Raw genomic sequence first — 27,227 nt, 5'->3', positions numbered from 1 at the left:
CTCCCAGCTGTCTTAGGGCGAAGGCAGGGTGACACCCTGGACAAGTCGCCAGTTCATCGCAGGGCCACATAGAGACCAACAACCATTCACACTCACTTGCACACCTACGGACAATTTAGAGTCTTCAATTGACCTCACATGCATGTTTCTGGAGTGTGGGAGAACCCGGAGAACCCGGAGAGAACCCACGCAGACACAGGGAGAACATGCAAACTCCACACAGAAAGGTCCCAGACCCAGAATGGAACCCACAACCTTCTTGCTAACCACTGCGCCACCATGTAAACAAAACCATTTTAACCGTCTTAAACTGCACATGGTGCCAGTATATCCAGGGTTGACTGGAGCAACTGAGCTCAATGTTTAAATGGAAATTATAATGAACAGTAATGTGACTTGTACAACCTTGAAGTCCCTCCTTCAATTTTTCCAGTTTTATTAGAAATGACCACAATTCGATCGGAATGCAACCATGGGAAAGTTCGGCTACACATTAACAAAATATGTTCAGGGATTCAGATTTTATGATCATTATCAATGTGTTTGGACTTGCATAATCATGTCTGGATGACTATTCTATGTGCTCAGCCAGATTACAGTTGTCCCAAGGCTAACACCGGCATCAAATCTGAAAAGACCTTCAATAATGGCACGTCATGTTCCACATTCAAAAAGAAAGCTTTATTAAGAAAGTTATATACACACTGTAAAATTAAATTAAACTTTATACAAATATTAAATTACTATCTTCACACCCACTGCCATTTACAGAGGAAGAACCAAAGCTGAAAGCATTGAAATTAAGGATCGAGATGTGTGGTCTTTTTTCTTTTCTTTTTTTTTTTTTTTTTAGCCCGTTGTTTTGGAGGATGCAACACTGTACAACAGTGCCTGAGTGCATTTAACCCATTTTTTTTTTCTATTCACCACCATTATGTTTGAATGCTTTGTTGCCATTGAAAAGAAAATGCATTGTAAAAGTATAGGTGCTTAAATGCTCATCATCAATCGTCATCACTCATCACCGTCAATGTCATCATCATCATCATCATCATCATCATCGTCATCATCGTCATCATCGTCATCATCACAGTAGCTGGAAAAGCCAGGGGAAGACAGAGAGGGATGGACATTCCCTTCAGTCATGTCCACAACCCCAAAAAAAAAAAAAAATTATTGATAAATACACAGACTGCATAGGATAGAAAAAGAACAGCGTAAGGCCATTGGGGGCAAGTTGGGGGGTGGGGGGGTGGGGGATGAGGGTGGCAACAGAACACATTGCGACTGTAGAACATCCAATGCAGAGGCATAGCATTATACATCGAAAGAAAACCAAAAAAAAAAACAAGTCTAAGGCAACATTGTTTGCATTATTAATGCCGTCGCTGAAACTGACAAACAGCCATAAATGTTTTAATAAAAAAAAAAAAGAAAAAGAGGGAGAGACCGAGAGAGGCCGAATATCCAGAGGGGCGATGGGATTTTTCTCTCTGAGCAGTTAAGCTTGAAAAGTGTTTCTCGGGGTTCGAAAAGAGTCGTGCTGTTTCCATGGTAACCCGCTTCAACCACCCAAGCTTTTCAGGCAATGATGAAAACAAAGGATGATTTCTGATTTAACTTCCAACTCTCTCTTGTGCCGACAGCCTGTGGGTTGGGGGAGGAGGGTTAGAAAACTTTTTTTTTTTTATTCCAAATCATTTCGCTGCAACCAGTTGCAGCTGGGTCAACAATGCACAAAATGGGAGAAGCCCGGAGTGCGGCGCGGAGGTCGGATCTTCTCGGCCGTTTGTCAGAAAGAGATGAACAATCTAGCTGCTTTCATTTTTCTTTGTTTCAGAAGATTCAGATTCAGAATCAGAAAGACCAATTCGGTGCTTGACACAATCTTCCATTCAATTTTTATTCGCAGCTGCGTCTCGATTTCGAACGACTCGGGCCACTGAGACAAACAAACGGCCGATTGTGGGAACCTGCCGCCTTATTTCCTGCACGTTGCTGACACGACGACGCACAGAACCACAGCACTGCGTGCACTCGGGTGGAGCTCCCCCGAAGGTGAACCAGGCCACGTGCTAAGCGAGCAATACGCTGTAGAAAGCTTTACATTGGGGTTCTTTAATCAAAGCCCTCAAGTTCAGCCGTGCAGCCCAATCATCTTTGTTCTGAGGCGTAACAGACGCTTGAATGGAGGAACGAGCGCCTTCCCGATACCAAGTGCAGCTGGCAGTGCAGGGAAGAGGAGGAGAGGAGCGGTAAAGTCTAATTCCTATCTGTGAGACGCTTCCCTGCAAGCGCGTTGCATTCTCGCCAATCCCGCATGCTAGTGACTAACGCCACCGCAGAACAGCGTCAGTGAGAGAGAGCGAGCGAGCGAGAGAGAAAGAGAGAGAGAGAGCGAGCGAGAGAATGAAGGCGAGAGGGAGAGACGTACGGACGGAGGAGGCTTCATGCATCATCGCTCGGTGTGGGCTGCCCTGCTGTGGAACGGCGGTTGAAAAACGACATGCAACATTCGCAAAAAGCGGCCTGTGAGATTTAAAATAAGAAAGAAAAGAAAAAGAAAAACACCACATCAGCCGCCACTCGCAACTTTTCAAGCGCAGCAGGAAGACGAGTCTAGTTTCTGAGCAGTGGGGGGGTTGGGTTGGGGGCGAGTAATTTCGATTTTCTTTTCGACTGAAGAACTTGAACTGCGCCAGCCGCGTCGACTGGAGCCTCGCTGCACCTGGCGAAGAGGCCAGTTCATACAGACAAGACGGCCTGGACACCAAGTGCAGGAGCAGCTGCGGGACGCCGAGTCGGCGATGCTGTCTGGGTCCTCGGCGGTGCTCCGTCACCTCGGTGTTTGGTCTCCTCCTTCTGGTCTCTCTCTTTTTTCTTTGCCCCCCGTTGGCCAACGAAGGTAGCGCCGAGGTCGGTGGGTTTTGATTGACGGCCACCGTCAAAGTCCTGGCCGGCAGTGGGAGGGGAGAGGCGGGGCGGTGGGAGGGGCTACGATGCTGACAGCGGGCCCGGCGAGCTTCATGCTTCCTTCAGCAGGGGGATATCTGCAGGGACACACACACGAGAGGGACGTGTTCACTTCCAGCGCAGTTTCACAGGCGTTCGAAGCTGGAGACGTATTGACTTTGGCCACGTCACGTCGGAACCCGACCCGATTGGTTTGCATTGCGAGGATTGCAAACCAATTGTATGCAAAGCATTTCTTTTGAATGTTACGAGAGTCAGACACAGTTAAATCACCGTTTAAGCTAATTATGTTCACGTTGTCTTGCGCAGACATTTTGGACAAATATAAAATGGTTGCTTTTGGTGCTGAAGACCGTGTAGAAGAACCTTTTTCCCTCAAAAAACTACTCGGGAATCGTTGGGAGAATTGATAAGGAATTGGATTGATGAGCATAATCCACATTGGCATTGATTTCGATAAAATCCTATCAATTCCCGACCGCATGCAAAGAGAATGTAGGCAAACTCGCCCGTCTTACCGTCTGAAAACTCATCTGAAGAGGTGACGGAAAGCAGACTGTGCTGGTCACTGCTCTCAGAGTCTCTGCGCAGTGGGATGGGGGCGGCGCACGCACCCCCGGGGTGTTCTCTGTCCCATGAATAGGGGGAGGAGGAGGACGAGGAGGAGGAGGAAGGGGCCTGATGAACCAGCACCGTCTCTGCATGGCGGCGGGAGTAGGAGGAGGAGGAGGAGGAGGACGTGGAGGTGGACGGGAGGCAGAAATCCAAGTCTCTGTGGTGGCGCCCCCTGCTGGGGCCCTGGCCTCCGGCAGCCCCCTGCTGGAGGCCCTCGGAGAGCACGATGGGCACGCGAGACTCCGGCAGCAGCGGCGGCGGCGGCGGAGAGGGCGGCGGATCCGAGGCTCCGCCCAGCCCGCCGCTGCCGTACACGGCCTCCTCGTAGGAGGGCAGCGCCACCTGGACGCCCTCCACCATGATGGAGCTGGCCTGGCCCGACACACCCTGCTCCCTCCTGTGGACACAGAGGCAGAGCGTGAGGCGGGCCATGCGAGATCAGTGCCAATAATAATAATACTAATAATAATAATAATAATAATAAATTTTATTTGGCAGCGCCTTTCACAGCACTCAAGGGGACTTTACGGAAGAATAAAACACAATTAAAAATAAATAAAAACGACAGACAATTAAAAGAGAACAATAAAATCACAGGGAGGACGCAGATTTACACAGATGGGTTTTGAGTGTGGATTTGCACCGGGGTAGAGAGTCAATATTACGGCTGTCTGGTGGCACAGAGAGGTGAAGGTGAAGGGAGGAGGAAGACCTGAGGGAACGAGAGGGGGTGGTGATGCGGAGATCAGCCAGATGAGGGGGGTGGGGGGGGGGGGGTTGTGGATGGCTTTGATTGTATATACAGTAGAAGAATTTTAAATGTGATCCGGAATTTAAGTGGGAGCCAGTGGAGCTGCTGGGGAACAGGGGTGATGTGGTGCGGGGAAGGGGTTCTGGAGATGGACCGGTTGAAGCTTATGGAGGGATTTGTGGGGGACACCGAAGAGGAGTGAATTACAGTAATCAATACGGCAGGTGACGAGGCTGTGGACTAGAATGGCAGTGGCGTGAGGGGCGAGAGAGGGGCGGAGACGATTAATGTTGCGTAAATTTGAAATATGCAGGCCGAGAGATGTTATTAACGTGGGAGTGGAAAGACAGTGAGCTGTCAAGGACGACACCCAGACTCTCAACCTGAGGGGGGGGGGACACTGTCAGCTTTGGATGGGGAGGATTTGGTGCCAATAAGCAGAAGTTCGGTTTCATCGCCGTTTAATTCGAGGAAGTTTGCAATGACTGCTGCAGCGCCAGCGTGCTTTTACTTTCATTTCTCAAGTGTTGAAATTCCAGCGGGGCCAAGAGAGGCCGTCGGCTCGGGAGGATCCGGTCCGGGAAACTGGTTTCGCCAGGAACAGGCGACGGCCGACGAGCACAATCTGTTTTGTTGCCGCTGCGCGATTATAATGAGGGGCGGAGAACAGGTCGCGCCCTCCAAAGTAAACACGGCAACTGGTTTTGAACAACACAGACCGTGATCAACGCAGATCCCAGGTGGTGTAAACACTCTTTAGCGACGCTAACTCTAAAGGGGACACGAGGTTTTGACTGATAAGGAGGGAGGCTGGCGTTGGGGTCATGGATAGGTCAGGTGACGCTTGTGATGTTTGGAGATTTTTGAAGAAGAAACTGCGACGTCAAGTGCTCTCCCTCTCCTGAGCTTGCTAGCTGGGGCCAACTACGGTGGCCTGCGCACCCAAACCTGGACATCTCCTCCGCCTTCTTCTTTGCTGGTTTATTTGAGGACGTGAGTGCTCACCCTAAATACAGACGGGCAGAATTGTCCACATCAGGCTTCATTAAAAAGATGGCGGTGCAAGACGGCAGCTGACTGGGAACAAGAGCCTTGGTCTATGCAGATTCCCATTGACAAATAAGGATTAGGAAAAACAAATTACTTTTATTGTACTGCAAGTATACACTTTAATTAATGTTTTTGTTTTTTATATATAAATATATATATATATATGGGCTGTATATTAAACTTTTACCAATATAAAAATCATAAATCAGGACAAATTTTACACACTTGACCTTTCATTTTTCTGGTCTTTAAATGGGCGTCAGTACATGGGGATTTTCCTTTTCTAGAAATGTGACTCAACATGCTTCCCACTGCACCTGAGACCAATTTAATGCTGTATAGAATTTGCACCCCAAGTAAAATCCCTGACATTCCCGCACGCTGCTAATGTGCAAAAGTTGCCTGCAGGCGCGGCTGCGATTCAAACATTTAAGAGGGATGAGTTCCATTTAGTGTGGCCGATTAGCTCACCCTTTTTGACCCGAATGGAACGGGAGTGTAATTAGTATTGCTGAGTGCAGCTAAGGTAGAATAAGAGGCTGCTGTGAGAAGGTCTACAATGCGGAGATGTCCGGGACTGATGTTGTGATGTCGCAGCAGCAGAAGTGTCTCAATCAGCAACTTTGCATCTGTTGGGGTAAATATTGTTCTTTAGCGAGGTGCTGCTGCTGTAAGAGTTGATGCTGTTGCATCCCTGGTCTACTGTGCCAGGGTGATGTGCCTCAATCCTTAGGCCTCCATCAGTGACGCCACACATTTAGTCCACCCAAAATGAATACACCTCATAATACTATCAATAAGACACGACAACTCGAGAATCCAAATGCAAATATAAGGCAATTTTAAGATTCCTCAACAAAGTTTTAATAAGTCCACCAAAACTACAGTGAGCTTAAACTTAAACTTTGTCCTCTAAACTGCGCATTTTTGGCTGATTCGTAAGAGAGACCGACGAGGCGGAAATTAAACAAACTATTGAACTATTAAATTATTCAACAATTGAACATGTTGGTGCAGCTGCTGCGCCAACACGCCACGTTATTCACATGATAAATTGCAGATGATCCTGCATTTAATCTTAATATTCTACTTCAAACATTGTGGGTTCGTCGTGGTGGCAACCGGATCTCCGAGTTGAGTTCAGTCTCCGAGGTTCTCAGGGCTTATCCAATCACAGGACGCGCCGTACGTGTGAAGTTTAGCGTAAAGTCAGCTAGCTGGTCTCAGCGTCGCAGACTCCTGAAGCGAACAGGAGCCTGCAATGTTGACTCTGCTGGCCTCAGTTGGATGTCACGGAACCTGACAACGCAAGCTAGCTGAAATATAATTGGATAAGAATTTATTTTTTAACATTTTTATGGGAAACTGTACTTTTTCTGAGAGTGTTCAGGCCAGAAGAGAAGGCATAGCTGGCCATGACGGCTCTTTGCAGCTAGCAGCATGAGTTTCATCCGACTCTTGCGCTCTCCTCACCTGCTGTGATGGAAGGACTTGAGTTTTGGCTGCACGAGGACAAACAGCACGACTAAAAGCAGGATGAGGATCACAGAACTGGCCGTGGACATGACGATGGACAGGGCTGGTATGCCGAGCGGAGAGCTGGGCTCCTTGTCTGCTGGAGAGAGAGAGAGAAAAAGAAAAGTTGAGGAAGTGAAAATGCGGCCTGTGGGGTTTTTGATTTGCACATTTTACTGCGACGGGCAGCCAGACGGGACCTTCTGTGAGCCGGCAGCTGATCTGCATGGGGCCGTCCCACTCGCCGTTCTGGCAGGTGAGGAATCTGTAGTCGCCCTTCAGGGCGTAGCCCTCGTCGCAGAAGTACTCGATGACAGTTTTCTGGGTGAGCTGGTGGCAGGGCGACGGGTGACAGCGGTAGCCCCCATTCTCCGGCTCAGTCGGGGGGGAACAGACTGGAAGGAGAGGGGGAAAAAAAAAGCGAGATCAGTTGGAGTGGCGGTGCCGTAACGCAATAATGACACAAAACGTGAGTGTTTGTGACGGAACGCTGAATGACTGTGGGAAAACCTAAGCGTTAGGGCGCCGCGAGTCGTGATTTTGCATTTCAGTTTCGACTGCAGGCATGCGAGTCCAGAGGAAGTGTGCAACATGTAAGTATTGGGAAGTGTGATAAAAACCTTTCCATTACGCTTAAAGGGGAAATAAAACGAGTTCTAATTACAGTGTAAAGCAGGGGTCAGCCTTTAGTTGCATACTATTAGTAATGATACTGATCTATGTAAAGACACCAATCGAATTGATGAGTTATCAATACTTGTCAGCCATGACTTCACCAGGTTGGATTCAAATTGAAGTTTACACGCAGCTCAACAAGTTGCTATTTTCAGAACCGCGGTTCCACGGGCGCCGCGTTGGTGGCCGCTGGTCTGAGGTCTGGAAGAACGGGAGAGAAAAGCCTCTCCTGCTGAGCGGGTCGGACTCGCGCTTACCGTTACTGCGGACGCAGCGCGGCGGCTGGTGGGACCAGACGCCCAGACTGGTGCAAATGATGCTGGTGGGACCATCGGGCGTGTAGCCGGGCTCGCAGCCGTACGTCAGCAGGGAGCCTGGCGGAAAGGATCCCCGGTTGGCCTCCGTCCGGTTGAGGAGGTCCCCGTGCTGCACGCCGAGCGGCCGCGCGCAACCTGGAGACAGGACAAGAAAAACAGAGAGAGTGAAAACACTGCTGCTGCTGCTCGACCACAATAAATCCCAACAACTGCCCCCCCGGTCGCTCGGCTCTTCCTCAACTCTCGCCCCTAATTTACCTGAAGCTAACGAGCGACCTGGAGCTCTGCGCTAGCTAATTAGCAGCGCTGAGCCAGCCACACACACACACACACACACACACACACACACACACACACACACACACACACACACACACACACACACACACACACACACACACACACACACACACACACACACACACACACACACACTCTGAACTCCTTCCTGTGAGAACTCTGGAGTTTTGATTTTCACCGCAGCCGCAAACCAGAGGATTACAACCTGTGCTGTACCTCCTCAGCTCTTTCACACACACACAGGATACGCAGAGAGAGTGAGAGAGAGAGAGAGAGAGAGAGAGAGAGAGAGAGAGAGAGAGAGAGAGAGAGAGAGAGAGAGAGAGGAAAACATTTGGACGACACAAGCAGCCCAAATCCGTCGGATCTGACAAAACACGGCAGCACCTGTGTAAACGCAGACAGGGTCAGTGGGGGGGGGGGGCTTCTCCCTGCATGTTTCAGCGGCACTGATCCTCCGCAAACAAGCGGCGAGCTTATGGAGAACTCAGACACTGATGCCAGCCCCCCCCCCGGACCCTTCCACAACTCGATGGGGTCTCCTGTGAAGCAGCCATGCCAGAATCTGGACCGGACTTTTAAACTGAAATGCCAATAAACAAACAACAAAAGCAACATCCGGACTGAAGATCATATAAAAGCTCAGTGCAGGAGTTCCCCTGAGTCCTGCTCTGCGTCTATTAGGGGACAGATCTCAATTACCAAATGTATGTAAAGAAATATTTTCTGCTATCATGTTTGGCCTGATCACTGCCTCCAGAGTGCTTTTAAGACGGTGGAAAACGCATGTGATGGTTGGTTGGACACCGTGGTAGAGAGACAGCGTCCTGTGAAGCCAAGGCTGATAAAAGTGAAAGGCAGAGAGCTGAAGACGAGTTGGGAAGACCAGAAACTCAACCTCATGTCTTTTACATTGCGGACAGGATTTCCAGTTTCAGTTTGAGATTTCAAGTCTCAGGTCTGTTTGCACCGTGTGATCTTATTCTTACATGTCATCGATGCACACACACAACAAAACAACTCATTGTATTACGAGCTTGTACTTTCCTCTGCGTTCCTTTTCTATGTTCCTTAAAAATAAACGAAAAAAAAAAAAAAAAAAAAAAACGCTTTCCGCCGTTCAACTGCGTGTTGTCCAACTGTGCGTTATCCACATCTGCAGTTGATTGTGTTTGCTTCCACCTGCTTGGTTCGGGCCAAGTGAACCTCTGAGCCTCTGGGAACGCAGCCGTGACAACAAGAGTTGTATCGTTTTTTCCTAACACAATCATTTAAAGGCGACAAAAAGACAATTTGCGACAGCTTTTCTCGGCTGATGACTCGTAAACGGGGAATAAAAAAACGCCCACGGGATCAAAAGGAAAAAAAACCAAACAACATTAGTAAACACCATCTCAGCAAAAACCGTACGGCTCATTATTTAATCCATCGTCAAAAACACATCAGCGGTGCTGTATTGCCAGGGTCTTATCGCTTAGAAACAAACACGCCGACATTGTGAGCTGAAACACTGGTTCCCCTCAGCGGGTGTGTGTGTGTGTGTGAGAGAGAGAGAGAGGGAGAGGGAGGGAGAGAGAGAGAGAGAAGGGAGGGGTGGGGTGGGGGGGGCGCACTATTTTCCACGGCGGCACCTCCAGAGTCCTCCCTCTAATCCCCCCGGGAGAGAAAACGTCCCCCTGTAAACTGGCGGTTGCAAGATTAAATGCAAACGCCACTGGTGTGCGAGCGCCAACTCAGCAACACTCGCATGCACCCGAGGCAAGGCACACAAACCCGACGACAAAAGACACACCTTGGACCGAGCCGAGCGAGAGCAAAAGGGCGTGTTGCTGAATTTAATGGGAGCGAGGTTGAGGAGCGCCGGCGCCGCTTATCACAGACGTCCTAGAAAAACGACGGTTACGATCAACGCGCTGACAACTGGAAAACTCCCGGACGGCAGTTGCTGTGTTTTCACCGTCAGCTATAGTGACCCTTCGCTCCACTTGCTGATTCACAACAGCTGTTTTTTTTTTGTTTTTTTTTGATGATGATTTTTTTTCCACAGCCCAGCTGGTGGAATGCTGTTGCGATTTCATTTTTCATTTGTGTATTTGATTTATTCGAAAAAGGTTGAAAGAAAGACATAACAATGCACAATAAATAAAATAAGTAACCATGCTCGGGCAAGAAAACCAAAAGCTAGCATGTTCTCACGTCTTCCCTACAGCTCCTCCACAGATTGACTCCTTGTCCTACAATGTCCTACAATTACGCGCTAGGCCTCTTCAAAACCTGAAAACACTGCAGTGAGGAGGCATTATGCACAGCAAGAAAAACTCCTAGACAAAAACAAAAAAAAAAAAGCAGTTAAAAGTACGGCACCAAACTTAGTGGTGAAAACAAAACCGGAGACATAACAGAGCTCCGACTGGTTTTTCTCACGGCTTGAAGCGAATCCTCGGGAGTTTCGCGATGTTCGGCGCACGAGGACCTTTGGCGTATTAGCGTGCGGTTAGCTGACGAAGCACAAAATGAGCACTGCGGCATCAGGTCTGGCGCCGGCAAGAGTTAATCCGCAGAGAAAGATCAAGATCAAGATCAAGATCAAGATCAAGATCAGCGAGGTCAGGTGGATCAAGATGAGCAGCGATTCCGCTGAAATACCCTGGGTTTTTTTCTCAATAGCGGCGCTCAACAGACCGGGCTCGCATCGCAGCGTGCTCCGCCCCTTTCATCCACACAGTGCTCCACATATAATGAGCACAGCAAGTGTATTCATTCAATATAAAACAGCAGGTTAGCAAAATAATAACTATGCTTTTTGTAGGGCTGTATGTAGGAAATTTATTGATGGCGCGTTCTTACTGCAGTGAATTTTCAGTGGGTCGTTTTATTTATTTTTTGTGTCATTTCTCAAGAGGCAGCTCTCTGAGTAGAAGGAGCTTACGAGGCGGATGATGCAACTCCGGAATCCTTTTACTTTGAATTGCGCCATTTCTGAAGGCCGCTGAGCTTGTGCAAGCGGCAGCGGGGGAACACAGGAACCGTGATTCACAGATCAAAGGGTTCACAGTGAGGAAGAAAGAGTAGAAGAGCAACTTTCAAAAAATATGTAAAACAAAAAGTTTTTTAGCAGAAACTAATTTATCGTAAAAAAAAATTTAAAAAAAATGAGGTGCGTAGAACATCAGGGCTCACAACCACCAAACTTGCAAAATGATATTAATAGTAAGTAAGTAATGGCTGTATTACATCTTTTTTTTGTGTGTTTTGAGAGGCATTTCAATAAAGAGCTAAATACCGTGTTCAAAGACATTATTTTGTTGTCATGCTTCTGTTCATTTTCAATTGACATTAAAGCATGTTCTCTACACATCTCATGGTCTGGCTCACCAAAACACTCCATCCATCTGCTCCTGCTGCTCCGGCCCTTTTGCCAAATCCTAGAACACGTTGTGGCCCACCAGTCAAAAAGTTTGCCCACCCCAGCAGTGGAGGAAATACTTCAACATTGAAAAATACTAATTAGAGAACGTAAACACCCCGAGACTTGGATTCAGTCTGTGATTAGAGCAGGGGGAGAGGGAGAGAAACAACCTGCCACAGGCCTGAGAACTGACACGCTCAGAGGAGACGTGTTGCGGCAGGTCAGACTGAGACTGAGGAGGCTGCCACCGAACATACCACAGCGAGGGTTGGGCTCTGGCGGCCAAACTCCCGACTCCTCCACCAACACTCATTCTTTCCTTGGACACCGATCGTATCCTGGGCAAAAGGCCGCGTCAACGCCAACGACTCTTTCCCCCCCTTTTCCTCCGGACGGAGTCAAGTTCCAGCTTGGAATTCAGCTACCGGAGAGGGGGGGGGGGGGGGGAGTGAAAAACAAAAAGGGCCGGACTGCCGACAGAGTGGATTTTTAGCGTTTTGCGCTTAGAAGGAGAATGAGTCATGGTTAAACACAAGCTGTTCTCCCACCAGGTCCCATGTTACCAGTCTGCTCGGTGGGCGGAGAGTGTGTGTGTGTGGGGGGGGGGGGAGCTTTCAAAAACAGTTCTGATTAATACAGAGTCATAAAAAGCCAGGTGGGATTTTGTGTTGGGAAAAACAAGCAACTTCTGAAAGAAAACAAGACGCGTAATTTGAAAATTTTAACCATCTCAACATCTTCTCTTTGACAGACGAGCTGATCGAAGAGCTTCATTGCTAAAAGGTTAAAAGTAAAGGGGCACAGTGGGAGAAGCATGAATGCTAATCCCTGCTAGCACTAACCCAGTGTCTTAAGGCGGCGGAGGAGGAGGAAGAAGAAGAGGGGGAGGAGGAGGAGGAGGAGACCCGGCGTCAAAATCCACCCCCCCACCTCCCCGCTAGCTGTGAATATCCTCCTTTCTCCATCTGCTAGCCGGTGGCTCTCGCCTGCGCCGAGCCGCAAGGTGGATTGAGGGGGGGGGTGATGACGATGGGAAGCTTTAGCCTTCTTCGGCGCGAATTAAAATTTCTAATTATCCTCCATTACAAGCGGGGGGTGGGGTGGGGGGGGTGGTTGCTGCAAAGCCGATCGGATGCTGATGATGATTCGTGCAGCCAGCTGTTTGTTTGGCTCCTCCACCGAACAATAGACCCCCGAACACTCTGCCTGCACTGTGCGTGTGTGTGTGTGTGTGTGTGTGTGTGTGTGTGTGTGTGTGTGTGTGTTTGCAGGCGCGCATGTTGTGAACAATAAAAAGAAAGCCTTTATTTATCCCACAGTGGAGAAATTAGAAATGAGTATAGTTATAGCAGCATACACGGTGCAAAGAGAAGAACTGAAGAGAAATAAATGATACACACACAGGATTTACACGTCTACATAAGCGTTAAAGAATGTTGAAGGGTGTTGAGGCACAGGGGAATCTCTGTCTGCATTCAAGGGGTGCACATGTGGGTAGGGGGGGTGGGTGTTGGATTACGCTAAAGACCCAGAGGATGATGATGCTCTCTTTGACCTGATAAATATGTTTGTTGTTTGGTTCTTGGCCCGGACCCAACTCCCGCTATTTTTTTTTGTTGTTTCTCTTAAGCCGTCGCGCTAATTTTTTTAAGCTAAGGTTGGGTGGGGGTGGGGGTGGGGGTGGGATGTTTGTTTGTTTGTTTTTTTTCTTTTGTTGCCAAGTTTTCTGCCTCGTGTTAATCCGCAGGATTTTTTTCAGCCGAGCTGTTGTTGTCGTTGCAAGAGTGCGTTACAGTGCAAACGCAGCCCACAGAGGGGCCGGCGAGAACAGGAAAAAAAACAACAAGAAATTTACGCCAAGGCCTCCAAGTTACATGATGAGGTTGACTGGGAGTCGTGCAAGTTAAAGTTCACTGACATTTTGGTCATTCAGATTTACTGCCTCAACATCCCAGTCGGCAGACCCAAGAGAAAATGAATAAAAGTAAAACGGGCGGTTTGCAAAAATGGCTTTTGTTGCGGTTATTTCCACTTTGCACAAAGTCCACGGCCAAAACGGGCCCGCAAACAAATGATTCTTTTCTCTTTATTCACTGATGTTGATTTATAGACGTCAAAACCGGCTCAGTTCACGATGGCCAGAACTCACTCAAGAGGTTTAGATTTACTACTTGTTTGCCTTTCGCATTCTCTCTGGAAAATTGGAATACACACAAATGAACCATTGGCACGTTTAGGATCCAGAAAATGGTTCAACCTGAAAGCAGAGAGATAAAAACAAACACACAAACGTGCAATGGTCAAACACAAGACCTCATTCCTTCATCCGACACCCAACTAAACACCTGAAACATCACCCGAGCCTGAAGTCCATGTCTTCATGGGCTCGCGTCTCCCTCCACGGCTTCCTGCATTCATGTCACTGCAGATGCTGCTCGGGGGGAACGTGAGAACAAAGTGGCGCGTGGGGTCGCACGCCGTTGCAAGTCCGTGACTGGCCGAACCTGCTACACTCGCGTTGGAGCTTTGGCACGCAAGCGGGAGTTTGCATCGGGACGACGCCTGGTGTCCCGCTAACACCGGCGGTCTCATGTTCTGCCGTGGGGCCGGCGAGTTGTCAGACAAATTCACACATGCGGTGTAATTTTACACATGCTGTCGGACTGATGGTGGTTATTTTGTGTCTTGTGCTGCCAAAATGGCTTTTGAGCCACAAAGAAAAAAACAAAACCGGTTAGCGACACGCAAGCACTAAGAAAAAGGCTAAACATCTTGTGATCATAGAACTAATAATCATAATATATAATTGTGCAATATGCAATATAATAATAATAATAATAATAATAATAATAATAATGAAGATAATAAATCATAAGTAAATCTCCAGTGCTGAGGTGGAGAGTGGAAAGTGAGAAACGGGCAGGTAGACAATAAGGTGGGTCTATCAAGAACAGGCCTGGGCAAACTACGGCCCGGGGCCCATATGCGGCCCCTTAGGCTTTTTAATCCGGCTCGCTGAACTTGAAGGAACTATATTAATAGTAAGAAAGTCATAAAATATATATTTTAGAGTCATTTCAGTTGTAATGCTTTTGTTTACCAATAAACAAAAGTTGTAACGCTTTGGTTCATTTGGTTCAATTGACATTAAAGCAAATGTTTTCTACATATCCCATGATGTATTTGTTTCTTCCTATAAGGTGGCTCACTAAAACCCTCCATCCATCTGCCTCTGCCCCTTATCAAACTTTAGAGCCCACTGTGGCCCAGAGTGAAAGAGTGGCTACTGCACAACCGACCGAGCTTACGATCCGCTATCATAAGGTGTCCGTCACGCGCGTACCAAAGAAATTGTGCTAGCAGCCGCTGAGACAAAATGTCCTTGTTGCGCAGAACGAGGCCAACGGCTTCTCTATTGTCTTCTCGGCAGCAAACAGGAAAGCTGCCTCTCAGCTTCCACTCAAGTTTCTTGAAAACACTGCGACACCTCTATCCTGCAGCTGCGGCTGCTCGGGCACAAACACATGTGTGTGTGTGTGAGTGGGTGGGGGGTGGGGGGTGGGGGGCACATCTGAGCCAAGCCCCCGCTCCCCTGGACCTGGTCCTGGTCCTCACCCCTGCTTGATGCGGAGCATTCAGCGAGCAACGTGTGCCGCCGCCGCCGCCCATTGTCCCGCCGACAATGCCGGCCCTTTAGGTCGCGACCGCGCATCAGAATGGCTGTGTGCGTGTGTGTGCGTGTGTGTGTGTGTGTGTGTGTGTGTGTGTGTGTGTGTGGTGGTGGTGGGCAGGGGGGTTTGCATCTGAAGGGTTAAAATATGCACCAGGGGCCGAAAATGGGTGAGGCCAAAGGGGAGTGGGGGGTGCCCAGTGTGTGACCTCCTAACCCCCTTCACACACACACACACACACACACACACACACGTAAAAGGCAGATGCACAAATGCAACACACTCCCTGCCTTGGTGTGACAGATGGGAGGATGTTAGCGTTAGCGCTAACAGCAAAGCGCACTGTGAGACCGCCCCCCCACCCACCCACCCGGTGGCTACCAAGGACAGCTGGGAGGCAGACATTCCTTCTTCTCGGGTGTTCAGAAGAAAACAAAAGAGCATGTTGGAGTCCTGCCTCCCTCCCTCCCTGCTGCCTCCCGCCCTCCCTGCCTCCCACTTGCCCCCCCCCCTCAAAAAACCTGTCAGCGCAACTGTGGCCCGATCGTGTTTCTGCAGTGCGGGGGCCCACCAGACGGGCGTGGGGGTGAGGGGTGGGCGGTGGAGCTGTTCCACGGAGGTGAAACTTGGGGAGAGATCCTCGTCCTCGTCCCTGTTGTGTACCCAACGTAGTCATCTTGCACTGCTCTTTTGTGTTAACCGCCCAAACACAACAGGAAACACAGCTGCACACACTTCAAGTTGAGGAAATGCAAAGATAAAATGTATTTATAAGGATTTTATTTATGGTAAACTAATATCATTATTATTATTATTATTATTATTATTATTATTATTATTATTAATACTACCGCTACTATTAATGTTTTTTGCGATTATTATCATTACATTATAATAGTTTGCGACTTTTTTGTAAAAACCTATATTATTCCTTGCATTGCACGTCGGGTTCTGTTCTGCCACACTTCACATTACACTGCATTGTAGCGCGACGTGAAAAGTAAATCTTTGAAGGTTGATGAATGAACCATCGCTGAGAGGGGGCAGAGGGGGAGAAATCAACGACTCAGAAGAGCTCCCGAGCCGTGCGGAGCGTCCTGTTCTTCAGGGAGACGACAAAGCAGCCATTGTTAGGGGATTAATACATCATCGCGCCCCTGCACACTTTTTACACCACAACTGGGACCCGCGAGTCAGGGAGACGCGAGCCAGTGGCACCAAATGCACAACCTCGGAAACATGTGTTCTACTGAGTGAGGGGATCGGGGGCGGGAGGGCGTGGTGGGCGGGATCGGTTGTCAGTGTGCAACGGCCTCCCCCCCCCCCCCTCCCCCTCCCTCCCCCTTTTTTTAAAAGGCACTGCTGTAAATGCTTCAAGAGATTTATGACTCTGAGTGGCGCGGAGAAGAATTCAGTGACAGACATTATTTTAACGGCTATTCGAAGTATTACTGACGGAGCAAACTTTCAATGTTCAAAGTTCACTTATTTCTGTGAGCAGGAGGAGCGACGATCGAGTGAAGCTGCTCCCACAAAGGCTCGTTCCGCGGCACTCCGAAGCCGACGTGGAAACATTCGAGCGAATAAAAGCAAATTGCAGACAGAAATTTTGCACGGAAAAAATAGAAATCCGGTGTGTTTGTTTACAGACTGAACACAATCTACTGGTGGGAGCAATTTTCTAGATAAATGGCTCACCCCTCAACACAGATTAACGCCCACCAAAGACAATAACAAAAACTGGTAAAAAAAAAAAAAAAAAAAAAATCCATAAAAATTACAACTTCACGTGGAAGGATTAGCGCATAAAAAAAAACGAAAGGCTGGATCGCGGCTCAATCGCACATCGCATCAAAACTGCGAGAAGTTGATCTCATTTCTCAGTATCCAAACAAAGACCGATTGCGCGCAGCTCTTATCCTTTAAAATGAGCTATCCATTAGAGGGCCGCCACCAGACCACGCCCACAGCATCGTTTACAAGCTGTACGGACGCAAAATTAATTTGCAGAGTACGGCCGTAAATAAGTGCACGTTGAGACTTGAATACACACGCTGGCTCCTCATTAATCCCCACACAATTATCCAAATGGACGCCGCCATGCACAGGAGAACAGCGGCCGTTGTTTGATACGCGGCGGGGGTGGGGGGAGGGGGTGGGGGGTTGTGGATGATGCAATAAAGACGGAGGCCGTCGCGCTGGAACCGAGCCGACGTCCCCCGCACTCCATCTAATGGACGGACTGGGGTTTGAGAAATGGGGCGCAACCAGGAAATAACGAGACGCGGGCAGGAAATATCGGGACGTTAATTCGGCCGCCCGATCGGAAAAAACGACGCACGCACACCACTCTGAAGTGTCCTGGTTAATGGCCAACAGCTCCACCGCCGCCCTTCACAAGAGACTCAGATCAGCTGAGAATGATGAAGTCTCGGACATTCCAGACCTGGCCTGGAAGTATTAACCGCCCTATTGTTAAACATCTACTAAATTTGAAGAAAAAAAGAAAGAAAATTCCCCCCCCCCCCAAATACTGTGGCAGCAGCAGCAGCAGCAGCGGTGTGGTTTGCGCAGTGCTTGTTCCTGCTGCTAAGGAGAAACAGCTGTGCAGCGACCTCCAACTCCACCCACGACAGCAGCAGCAGCAGCAGCAGCAGCAGCGGCAGCAGCGGCAGCAGCAGCGGCAGCAGCAGCGGCAGCGGCCACCTCAAAGACACCTCAAAGTCAGCGGGTCCGTCGCAGTTATTCCGATTTTTACTTCTCTTCATCTCGCCTCACTGTTCCGAGTCACAAGTGGAGGTTTGTGAAAATGGCAAACGATTATTAGCGGCAACTGTGCGGTGAGGAGGCTGAGTCATCGCCCCTTGCGTGTTTTCCTGCGCTGGAATCTTCCTACATCCCATTTGCACGGCCTCGCGCAAGAGCGTCGACATGTTGAGGCACGAGGCCTGTGGATGCAAAAAATGGGGAGGGCCGATGGATGAGCTTGCTCAAGAAACAAGGCGAGGTGAGGAGGGTGGTGAGGAGGGGATGGGGGCGGGGGGGTTGGTTGAGGTGCTTTGGAAGAAGAGAAGCGACGTCTAAAACGTTTTGTTTGAGTCGACGTCAGTTATTCTGATGGATGACTACGGGAAAACTGCAGCCTGGCGTCCATATACTGAGCTTTAGTTTAGGAATCCTGCCCTTCCAACTCGAAGAAACGATATTCAAAGTAAGCAAGTAATGAAACAGCCCGGCCTTCGCGATCGCTCGACGCCTCACCTTCGGGGCCTACTGGCTGTCTGGCTGGCTGCGTCGGACGTCAGGCTCGTTTCTGCGAGACGTCAAAGGAGGCGCGAGCGTCAGAAAGCCGTCGCCATGAATAAATCACAAACGCCCTCTTCTTGTCATTTCTTCTCTTCTGCAGCCCCTCCGCTCCCAACAGAGCCGATGCCCCCGCCGCCGCCCCCCCACAACCGTTGACAGCGTCGGGACACGCGTAGGACGGCCCGGCGCGCTGATCAATCTGTCCGAGCGCGGCGGTGCCGTTGACTCATGGGTGTGGAGAACATGAGTCAAACGCAGGAGGCAGGGAGGGAGAAAAGGCTTTGTTTTAAAAAAAATAAAAAATTAAAAAAAAAAAAAAGGAAGGAAGAGGTGAAGCAAAATCAAAGATGAAGAGTAAAAACTAAGGTGGAAATAAACAAATAAATGAATAAAGGCAGCTGAAGCAACAGAAGACCGAGGCGACTCGGGGATATATTTAGCAGCTCATTAGTCAGAGATGTTCTGCACTCAGCAGGCCGGTCCGTCAGATGAGGCCCTTTGGAAATCATTACGGCTGCCTGCTGCTGCAGACAAGCCAGGTTTCACTCGTTTACGAACCGCGTCGAGTCCTGCCTGTACCTCCTGAATGATCAAATTCTGATGAGAGGTGTCGAAAAAGGCTGCGATATTGCTTCACTTGTGAGATTACGTCTCCCACAGCCGACACGAGGCTTAAACTGCTTCGCTTGGTTGACCGCCGAGATCTGGGCGTGTTCCAAAGTGCTTTCACCACTTCCTGCTTCAGCATGTGCTGACGTTATCAACGTGACGCTCGATTGCAAGATAACTAATGGGATGATGTCAGTTGGCCGGCCAAAGTGGATCTGTGCCGTGGAAAAATAACAAAACACAAATCTACTCAGAAGCGCAGAAATCATTGGCTGCAGCGGTGGGGGGGAGAAAACACAATCTCCAAGATTGTTTTTCTGCGTGTTTTTCAAAAGATGCGGATGCATCGGACAGACAAACAGAAGCATCTTTGTTTATAGTTATCAAGGAAATAATAATAATAACAAAAGGATGGGATTTTAAAAACATCAAAAAGGAATCAGGCGTTTGTTCCAAAGGGGCTTAACTGCTAAGACATGAAGGTGCTAATGTTCTTCTCACAGATCAACAGTGATTACCCTCAAGAGAACAGAAGGCACCGCGATCAGATTTTTTTTATTTTATTTTTTTTTTAAATCAGGTAAGGTGTTCAAAGTCCTCTCAATTGGGTGAGAGAGTCGTTAAATGACACCGGCAGAGAGCTGAGAGTGATAAACACCCCACGTAATGGAAGAGGACGACCAGACGGCCTCTAATGGGCTTCAGTCTCACCTCGCCTTGCCATGGACAAAAACAAATAAAAATAAAGAGACAGCGGGAGGCATAAAGAGGCATCACCAGTCCGTTTTGTATAACCTGTAAATGTGGGTTTTTGCCAAACATGGCGCCCCATTCTTTCTTTTGCAAAGCAAAATATGGGAGCCTGAGCTTTTGTTTAATCGAATTCAACTCTTTTGTTGCGTCTCTGCCTTTCTTTTACATGACAAAAGGCCCCACCGCATGTGCAGACAGTTGCAAACAGGTTTTACACTGTAAGCTGAACTGATGGAGCAAACCTTAAAGGTGAATATAGCCCTGTGCACGGACAGCTTGTGGTGTTTGCTGCTTTACGTTCCGGTTCGCTACTGGTCCTGCAGGAGCAGCCCATCAATGCCTGTGTATTTCTTGTATCCCAATTCAAACTTGCTTGAATCAAACAGCAGGGCGGCGCTGTAACGGCTGTTGCTACTTTCAGTGGAATCGAACGACTAGAGAATAGAAATGCGCAATTACAGAAACGGTGGAGAGCAAAGAGAAGGAAAATTCTATTCATTCAAACGAAATAAAGACATTTAAAAAATAAGATAAAATATTTATTTACATCTTATGAAGAGTTGGATTACTCAAAGTAGAAGTAGAACAGAGAGGAAGAAAGAATATCATACTGTGCTGAATCCCCCCACCCCCACACACGGATCATGGTCCTAACTGCAGATGGTGATCTGCTGTGGCACCAGGAGCTGTGGCCGACTTCCCCTCCGTTCTCATGTTTCAGACAGGAGCCCGTAGCCAACGTATTGCCTTCCTCCCGCCTTGGCGCAGGCCACTTCTCCAAATGGGACTTCTGGGGACTGTTTTCAACAGCTAATTGTTTCGGGAGCTACCAACTCACCCCCCCAAAACCCAGCCCCAGCCCCAGGAAGTTCCTTAACATAAAAACCTTCCTTCGAGGAGATGGACTCAAAGACGCTGTGGGGATTTTAAAAGACGAGCGTTTTTTGTATCGGGTGCGTAGAGCAGCAAGTTTAAAGGCCTGCGGCTGTTTGACGAGGCAGGGCACGGCTTGCTCAGACTTTCCCCCGATGTGGTCGCAGCAATGACGCTACACTAGCAGCCCAAGTCCTACCCTGTCATTAAAGGGGGGAAAACAGACGGGGGAGCTGAGACGTCCTTTTTCATTGTGTTTCTTTCAACACACACACACACACACACACACACACACACACACACACACACACACACACACACACACACACACACACACACACACACACACACACACACACACACACACACACACACACCATTACTAGTCAGATCAGTCAGGATGTGCTGAACACACTATTGGACAGTCGTTGCCTTGAACGTCTAATTGAATGGGATTTCAGAGAATGAATATCCACTGTGCAAGATGCAGCCATCATTACATCACAAGATGAACGCTTGGAAATTGCTATAATTTAAACATTTCTTAAACAAAGCTTTGTATTATAATCAATCACACTTAATAAAACTGTGTGCGCGCTAAACCATAAGAGAGTAAACTAAGCAACACGGTTTCTATTTTCGGCTCTTTAAAACAGCCTACTGTCAGTGTGTTCACACAACATTTTGCACACTTTGAATTAACCGCTTTCAATAGGACGTTGGAAATGGTTTTCATTAAACACTAAAATGTTCCCATACTTGTTAAGCACATCTTGAGTGATTTGCGAGCACTCATAATGATCGCAGTGCATTTAAAAATCATCATTTCAATGCAGAAATGAGTCAGCGACCCACACTTTTGAACAGTAGTGCACATCCTCGTATCCTTGGGTTGGCAGCCCCTCACGTTGGCGCAAGGCCCAGCAGGTCCAGACATCCCTCGGTGCGATTGCTTTCCATTACGTCGAGAACGAACGTGTTCGGCTCCGCGGAAGGACGGCGAGGAGGACGATCGATTAGTGGAAACAAAACATGAATCTCCAGGGAAATTACAAAAGACAGCCCCTCCGCTGCCTTTCCAGGCTCGTCTACTTTCCAAACACTGCACTTTTCACCCAAGAGGCCCGGAGCCGAGGGGTGGGGGAGGGCACTTCCTGTTTCTCACGCAGGAGAATACATAAACATCGAGTGCAGAGGTTCCTCGCTGGAACCTTCTTCTGGGCAGGGAGCATGGTCTATGAATACGGCAGACGCACACGGGATCATCCACTGTTTCACTGCTGGCCACGTCACACAGTCTGGGCAGAGGGCAACGCTACGAGAGCATGCGAGTGCTCTCTTTCTCTCCAAATTTCCCATCTCTACTCAGTGACTGACTCACTGTCTGGGTCGGCTTCCTCTGAAACTAACCGCGGAGTTTCTGCAGCGAGGAGCTGACACCATATTAGGGAACTGAGCTCCGGCGCTCTGTCAGATGGGACTCGGGCGGACTCGGTCCACGTCCAGGCCGCAGCAAGTCGTCCAGATGGCTCGGATTTACTCCGGCTGTGCGCAAAAAAACAAAAACCCGAAGGTGCGGCTTTGTTGCCGTGTTTGTTTGCAGGGGCACTGCGTGTTGAATGCAGAGGAAGTTTATGTTTAGGGCGCGTCGCCACTTTTGGGAGAATGGCGGGGGGAAAAAAAAAGAGCAAAAACGCGCACGAGCCACAATCGGACGTGCAAGCGTGCTTGCCAGAAACCCTGCTGCTGATCCTGTTTACAGTGTTACAGCTGAGTGGCAGAAGAAAAAGAAAAGACACGACTTGTTCTGTGATGTGCTCTAAATATAACTCAGGCCTAACAGGCTTTGAAACACACACACACACGCACGGCACAAACTTGTCTATTCTTATTTAATTTTAGTCTTCCGGTTCTAACTGGCTTGACTCAAATAGCAGGGCGGCGCTGTAGTGGCTCTGGCTACTTTGAGTGCAATAAAATGAAGGTGGACTACAAAACGACGACAGAAGAAGAAAGGAAATCATACTGTGCAGAATCCCCCCCCCCACACACACACACTCACTTCCATCCCATCCAGGGATTGTTGCACTATTTACCGTCCATCATCCCATCATTAATGGAGCGTATTAACAAACACAGCAACGTTTTTTTGTTCAAAAAGTGCTACAAGCAGCAGCAGCAGCAGCAGCAGCAGCCACCTGATGCCCGGCTGGGCTGGACTCTGGAGTTGAGCTCTGTGGCCCTCTGGTATGCAAATGCTGGCGCTGTATGTTTTATTTAGTATCCATTTCTATTCATACCCCCACACTGCTATTTGTATGAACCTGGTACAGGACCTGTCAGCGGAGATGAAATTTCAGATTCATGAATATTTCCAGAGCAGTATCCATCCCTGCAACACGTCAAGGGATTACCTGCGTGAATAATGTATGTTGAGCAGGCGAGAGGGAGAAAGAGAGGTGGAAAATAAAGAGGCTTCCAGCTTTAAAATAAGCATCGCACCTTCACTTGAAACTAATTCTTGTGTTACTTTGAACACTTTGGATTATTGGCTGTTCTCTAGGTTCGGTTAACGCGAGAGAGTTTGTGAAGTGCCGAGCACCATTTCAAATTGCTGAACTGTGACTCAGCATTAATACTGCACTGGCTGCTGCAATTAAGCGAGTCGGTGCTGAAACAGAACCAGTCCGTTCACTCAGAGCGGCGCCTACAATTTCCCATTACGTTTTGGAAAGCAAGGCTATATTATAGCATGAATGAATAATGCTAGACTGACTGCGGACTGAGAAAAAGAAAAATAGCCTGACAAAAAGAATTTGGGTGTGCAGTCTGCACTGGTTCCTTCAAGAGCTTTCCAACAAAACAATGTAGCACAAAATTGGAATCTCTCGAGAGCTATCCGTCAGTCTACATTATTGACCAGGCTGTGTTGAAGGCACAGGTGCAATGTGGGTAAAGGACAGGACAGTCTTGGGGAACTTGGTTTGTTTACATACAGGAAAAAGTTTAGTGCCGTAAACAGAGTGGAGACAAGGTTCCACTTCTGATGCACTGACACACTCACACTGTTGCTGTGACCTAATGCTGGAATACATACATCGTCCAGGAACACACTGCACTATGCGAAGCACACATATACATAGATGGTATGCACACACGTGCACACACACATACACAGTATATATAAAAATATCTAAACAAAGTGCACGTGAGTCAGAGATTTGAGGACACGTCTCCTCGGTGCAGCCGTGTGTGTGTGTGTGTGTGTGTGGGTCAGAGCAAGAACGTGAGCGTGAAACCAGTCCCTCTGGGCCCTTCATGAATTACGTGCATTACATAATCCAGAGAGAGGGAGGGAGAAAAAGAGAGATGCTATAACTGGGATCAGCCTGTCTGTCGGTGTCTTTTCAATTCCCTGCATTGACATTGCTTTGATTCACTCACCGACCGGCGCTGGCGATGCTCCTTTCTCTACGCGTTTCAGAAAAGAAGAATTTAATTTTTCTTTTTTTCTCCAAAGACGTCCCCCACCGCCTCAGAGCTGCCCGGCCACTCATTTGAGAGCATCTCGCAAGTTCACCTCGCTGCCGTGGCAAGGACATCTGGCACATTTCAAATCCCAGTGTGGAGATAATACGGGTTTTATTTTGGGGAGAGGACCAAGGCTGGAGGGCCTCCGAGACAGGAAGCAGGCACCAGTGAGAGGGTTCACTGAGTCCATGCTTTCAGGACTGTCTTCCTTGTTAAAAAGAAACACACATGTGTGTGTGTGTGTGTGTGTGTGTGTGTGTGTGTGTGTGTGTTTCTCACACACACACACACACACACACACACACACACACACACACACACACACACACACACACACACACACACACACACACACACACACACACACACAAGGAAGTGTAGTTTCTTTGTGCCGTGACAAGTGCTAAAACAGCTAAAGGCTGTTAGCAACACAAGAGGTACCTTTTGAGAATAAAACTAATGTAATTTTTCACCACAACATAATAATTTTAAGCAGGAAACTCAAACTCAAACTGAGACGATGACTGAAGACCTTGGGCTGGAAAACAGAATCCTGTGCAAATGCTGTTGGGGGAAAATCACCGGAGCTGGCTAGCGGTGCTAAAAGCTCTCAGAGGACGGTAAATGTCACGGCTGATTAAAACCTCGTGACGGCAAAGTGACCACAGCAAACATCGTCTCTCTCTCTCTCTCTCTCTCTCGCTCTCTCTATAGAGGCGGAGGGCTGTTGTGACTCATTAGGGCGGTGAATGGATTTTGCAGAGCGTGCTGAGAATGAGCTCTCAGCTGGAGCTCGGAGGCAAAGCAAGCCGACCGAGCCAAGGGTAAAGGAAGTCGGTTTCATCAAACCGACCTGCGAGACTGTCAGGAGAAAAGCAAAACGTCTCAACCCGTTCGGTCGTGAATGGCGTCAGTGCAGACGGAGCGAATAGAAGAGCGTGCACGCATCTGTGTGTGTGTGTGTTTGTCTTACCTGATGCATGAACACGAGGCAGCAGGGCGAGGAGCAGGAGAAGCGCAGCGGCAGCCAGCCTGCGGGCCGGCCAGGAGGAGGAGGAGGAGGCGGAGGAGGGCGAGGGGGACGGGGCTCTCGGCTGAAACGCTACCATCCCATCGCACATCTTTTCCTCTGGTGGCCAGCGAGAGTCTTCAACGGCTTAACCTGCGCAAGCCACATAGAGAGGACGAATGGAGGGAGGGGGAGAGTGAGAGAGAGAGAGAGAGAGAGAGAGAGAGAGAGAGAGAGAGAGAGAGAGAGAGAGAGAGAGAGAGAGAGGGAGAGGATTACTATCAACAGCGCGGATTATGTAACCGAAAGCAACACACGGCGGCACGAGGGTACAAAACGAGAGAGAGAGCTACGGAAGGGGGAGGGGGAGAGAGAGAGAGAGAACTGTAGGTTGTGAATAATAACAAATGCATGAATGAAGCAGTGAATGAGAGACTGCATGTACATCCTCCACGTGTCACGTTTCTTCAACAGTGGCGAGCACAACTACAATTTTCAGCAGTGCTTAGAATCATAAGGGCTGCGACGATTGGTGGACGTAATATTTTAACTAACCATCGGCCTGTGACGCAAGTACACAATAGGTTTTTTTTTTGTACGTTCATCAGTCGGAAAATCATGGAGCAAGCCAGCTTAGCGAACTCTGGCTCGCTTAAGTAAATGCGTACTTTACGGCAGTAATTAGTGAGTCACAGCCCCTGTCTAATGGTTACACTGAATAGCAAAGCTCTTTCACTGAGCATATTAATTCAATCTTTTCGTCAGAGGAAATCTGTTTACGGTATTTAACGGTGACAAACATGTAATCTTTACATTGCGAAGTACCCATGATGTTTTACATTGAAAAATACAACAACTATGTCAAAGATGTTTTATGCGTCACTATTTTAACATAGTTGTATATAAAAAAAAAGAAGCATGCAGTCAGAGTACAGCAGTAGAACACAGGTGTGAAGATTTAAGCAAGTTAGGTTAAACAGAAGAAAAAAATAGGTGCAGAAAAATAAAGGAAATAATCGCAACCAATCGACTATAAACTAAACTAAATAAACTAAAAAATTGATAGATTAGTCAAAAACAAAAATAATGGTTAGTTGCAGCCCTAATACATATATTTAATAATAACCATCACATGAGAACAATAAAAAACAACCCTGAGTGGTGTGTGCGGCGGCGGCGGCAGGCAACTATCCTCTGATCTCTCCCTGATCCTCACATTTGGTTCTTGGCAACTGGATCCATCTAAATAAGCCAGCCCAGCCGCGGCGCTGCCCATGATGTAACAGGGAAACGGATCCCCGCAGCTGATGAGGTTGCAGCATTAGGGGCGAGAGGATGAGGATGAAGGTGCGTGTGCAAGGTGGAGGTGGCGGGGGGTGCAGAGGCAGAGAGAGAGATGAACCACAAAACCGCGCCACAGAGTGGCTGCTGCTGCTGCTGCTAAGCTTGTGGTTTTCAAAAGTCGGAGCTGAAACCCAGGGGTTTTTAGAAAAAGCTGCACAGTCGGAAAAGTTTGTTCCCGCCGCATTTGTTTATCGATCAGCTTATTGAGCGCAGTTAATTGAAGGTGGCGTAGGTGTACGTTTTAATGGCATCGCCGCAGAGGAGAGAGGAAGTAGCTCGCTGGCATCCACCATGTACCTTTGAAAGAGGGCAGAGAGCTCGTCCCTATTACACCAGACTGCTGAACTAATGGCTATCCTGATGGCATGACTCTGCTTAACCGGGTGGCGAATTTAATTGCAGATCTGCAGAGTGGACACGATGAGCAGATGAGAGCAGTGCCTCTTGCAACTTAAGCAAAGAGACAAAGAGAAAGACAAGACTTGGATTTTAAATACACATTGGACGCTTGATGGATACCAGAAAA

General features: G+C 48.4%; 1 protein-coding gene across 4 annotated transcripts in view; it reads right to left on the bottom strand.

Annotated features, from left to right (window-relative positions):
- Positions 1-659: 659 nt before the first annotated feature.
- susd6 (sushi domain containing 6) overlaps positions 660-27,227 on the bottom strand; it is a 30,526-nt gene continuing 3,958 nt past the window's right edge. For 2 of the 4 annotated variants that reach the window (XM_076037788.1, XM_076037787.1), the window contains exons 2-7: positions 25,322-25,510; positions 7,837-8,031; positions 7,105-7,299; positions 6,863-7,004; positions 3,492-3,985; positions 660-3,050 (exon numbers count right to left, since the gene is read on the bottom strand). In XM_076037788.1, the coding sequence (XP_075893903.1) occupies positions 3,025-3,050; positions 3,492-3,985; positions 6,863-7,004; positions 7,105-7,299; positions 7,837-8,031; positions 25,322-25,469 (1,200 nt within the window). In that variant the 5' untranslated portion in view covers positions 25,470-25,510 and the 3' untranslated portion in view covers positions 660-3,024. Of the gene's footprint in view, positions 3,051-3,491; positions 3,986-6,862; positions 7,005-7,104; positions 7,300-7,836; positions 8,032-14,913; positions 15,054-25,321; positions 25,511-27,227 lie in introns of all 4 variants that reach the window. The other 2 variants (XM_076037791.1, XM_076037789.1) reach the window with 2 other exon arrangements.

The sequence above is a fragment of the Nelusetta ayraudi genome, unplaced genomic scaffold (genome assembly GCF_046127955.1).
Source record: "Nelusetta ayraudi isolate G7.1 ecotype Tasmania unplaced genomic scaffold, CSIRO-AGI_Nayr_v1 ptg000052l, whole genome shotgun sequence".
Classification (NCBI taxonomy): Eukaryota; Metazoa; Chordata; class Actinopteri; order Tetraodontiformes; family Monacanthidae; genus Nelusetta; species Nelusetta ayraudi.
Note: the sequence above shows the minus strand (reverse complement) of the source record. Positions and strands in the feature narration are given on the sequence as shown.